At 40.3% G+C, this 1,886-nt stretch overlaps 1 protein-coding gene across 1 annotated transcript; it reads left to right on the plus strand.

The window, feature by feature from the left end:
* The first annotated feature begins 702 nt into the window (after positions 1-702).
* Positions 703-1,644, plus strand: LOC114583064 (olfactory receptor 14A16-like). Its single transcript, XM_028704411.2, has one exon. It carries the CDS (start codon positions 703-705, stop codon positions 1,642-1,644), a length of 942 nt encoding a protein of 313 aa, XP_028560244.2.
* Positions 1,645-1,886: the final 242 nt, after the last annotated feature.

Genomic DNA, 1,886 nt, shown 5'->3' on the forward strand with positions numbered 1-1,886 from the left:
TGATGTCTGGATGTGTGAATCAATTCAAATGATATGATGGTTAATTTGATTCATTGTGATACCAAAATATGACTTTTCATGGGCCAACTGGACATGAATGTCTTTATTTCATGGGCCAATGATTAATAGATAACAATAAAACTTTAGGTAGGGCTAGAAAAGATTCTGCTCTGAATCGTGTCAGCCAATGTAAACAATACAGTGGTACCTTGGGTTAAGAACTTAATTCATTCTGGAGGTCCGTTCTTAACCAGAAACTGTTCTTAACCTGAGGTACCACTTTAGCTAATGGGGCCTTCCGCTGTCACTGCACCGCCGCTGTGCGATTTCTGTTCTCATCCTGAAGCAAAGTTCTTAACCCAAGGTACTATTTCTGGGTTAGCGTAGTCTGTAACCGGAAGCATCTGTAACCTGAAGTGTCTGTAACCCGAGGTACCACTGTATTGATTAAGAGAGATCAGGGGTGTGACTCAGCTTCCTATATTCCTAGCCGCATATGATCCCAGCAGCAAATGTGGAAGAAGGCTTTTGCCCTTGTTTACTGCTTATGGACTTCAAAGAGACATCTGATAAGCTACTAAAGAAAAAAAATGAGCTGGACTGCATAAGATTTTGGTTTCATCCAGCAGAGTTCTTATATCAAGGATCAAGCACCTCCAAATTATATCAGTTCTTTCTGTCCTTCTTCCCCTAGGGTAGATGATGTCAAATGAGACCAATTTTCTTCTTCTGGGATTCTCTGATATTCGGGAGCTGCAAATTTTACACTTTGTGATATTTCTTCTGATTTATTTGGCTACTGTCATGGGAAATCTACTCATAATCATACTCATAAGCCTCAACCGTCAACTTCACACGCCAATGTACTTTTTCTTGATGAATTTATCCATTGCAGACATTGGCAACATCTCCATCAATGTCCCCAAAGCCATGAGCAACTCCCTCATGAACACCAGGTTGATTTCATATCCAGAATGTGTTTCCCAAGTCTTTTTCCTCATCTTCTTTGCAGTGACTGACCTGGTCCTCCTCACAGTCATGGCTTATGATCGATATGTGGCCATCTGCAATCCACTACGATATGAGACAGTGATGAACATGAAAGCTTGCATCCAAATGGCAGCTAGTGCATGGATGACTGGCCTTTTCAATGCTATGTTGCACACTGGGGGCACATTTTCCATCACTTTCTGCTCCAACGTTCTCAACCAGTTTTTTTGTGAAATCCCACAATTGCTGAAGCTCTCCTGCAATGACAATTATATGACAGAAGTTGGGATCAATGTATTTGCAGCATGTGAAGCTTTCGGTTGCTTTATCTTCATAATTTTTTCTTATGTTCAGATTTTCACCAACGTACTAAGAATCCCCTCAGTGCAAGGGAAGAAGAAAGCCTTATCTACCTGCTTGCCCCACCTCATTGTTGTCTCCTTATTTATCTGCACTGGCACCCTTGGCTATTTGTGCCCAACTCAAAATGCCCCCAAAGATCTGGTCATGATGATTTCTGTGCTATATTCTATGTTGCCACCCATGATGAATCCAGTGATTTATAGCATGAGAAACCAAGAGATCAGATCTGCACTGTCAAAACATTTTGGATGGAAACTATGTTCCAAGCATCAAATGAAAATCATTTTGTAATCTACTGTATTTTGATATGGGCATTAAGGAGGGAGAATAAATTATTTTGGTTTGCATTTTAACATCACCCACCATACTTTGTCAGTCCCTGACTTTCTAATCGATTGGAACATGACTCTCAGTGAGATGCTGCATTTCTCCAATTTTTGCAATGCCGTGGCAGGTCAAATAAATGTCCAAGAATATGTTTGTTTTAATGAAAAGGTGCATAAAGAATAGGGTGAGAGACAGTTTAAACAAAC

This window comes from Podarcis muralis, chromosome 13 (assembly GCF_964188315.1).
Source record: "Podarcis muralis chromosome 13, rPodMur119.hap1.1, whole genome shotgun sequence".
Classification (NCBI taxonomy): domain Eukaryota; kingdom Metazoa; phylum Chordata; class Lepidosauria; order Squamata; family Lacertidae; genus Podarcis; species Podarcis muralis.

Coding starts and splice junctions, on each gene's coding strand:
- LOC114583064 (XM_028704411.2), top strand. CDS start 703: ATGTCAAATGAGACCAATTTTCTTCTTCTGGGATTCTCTGATATTCGG.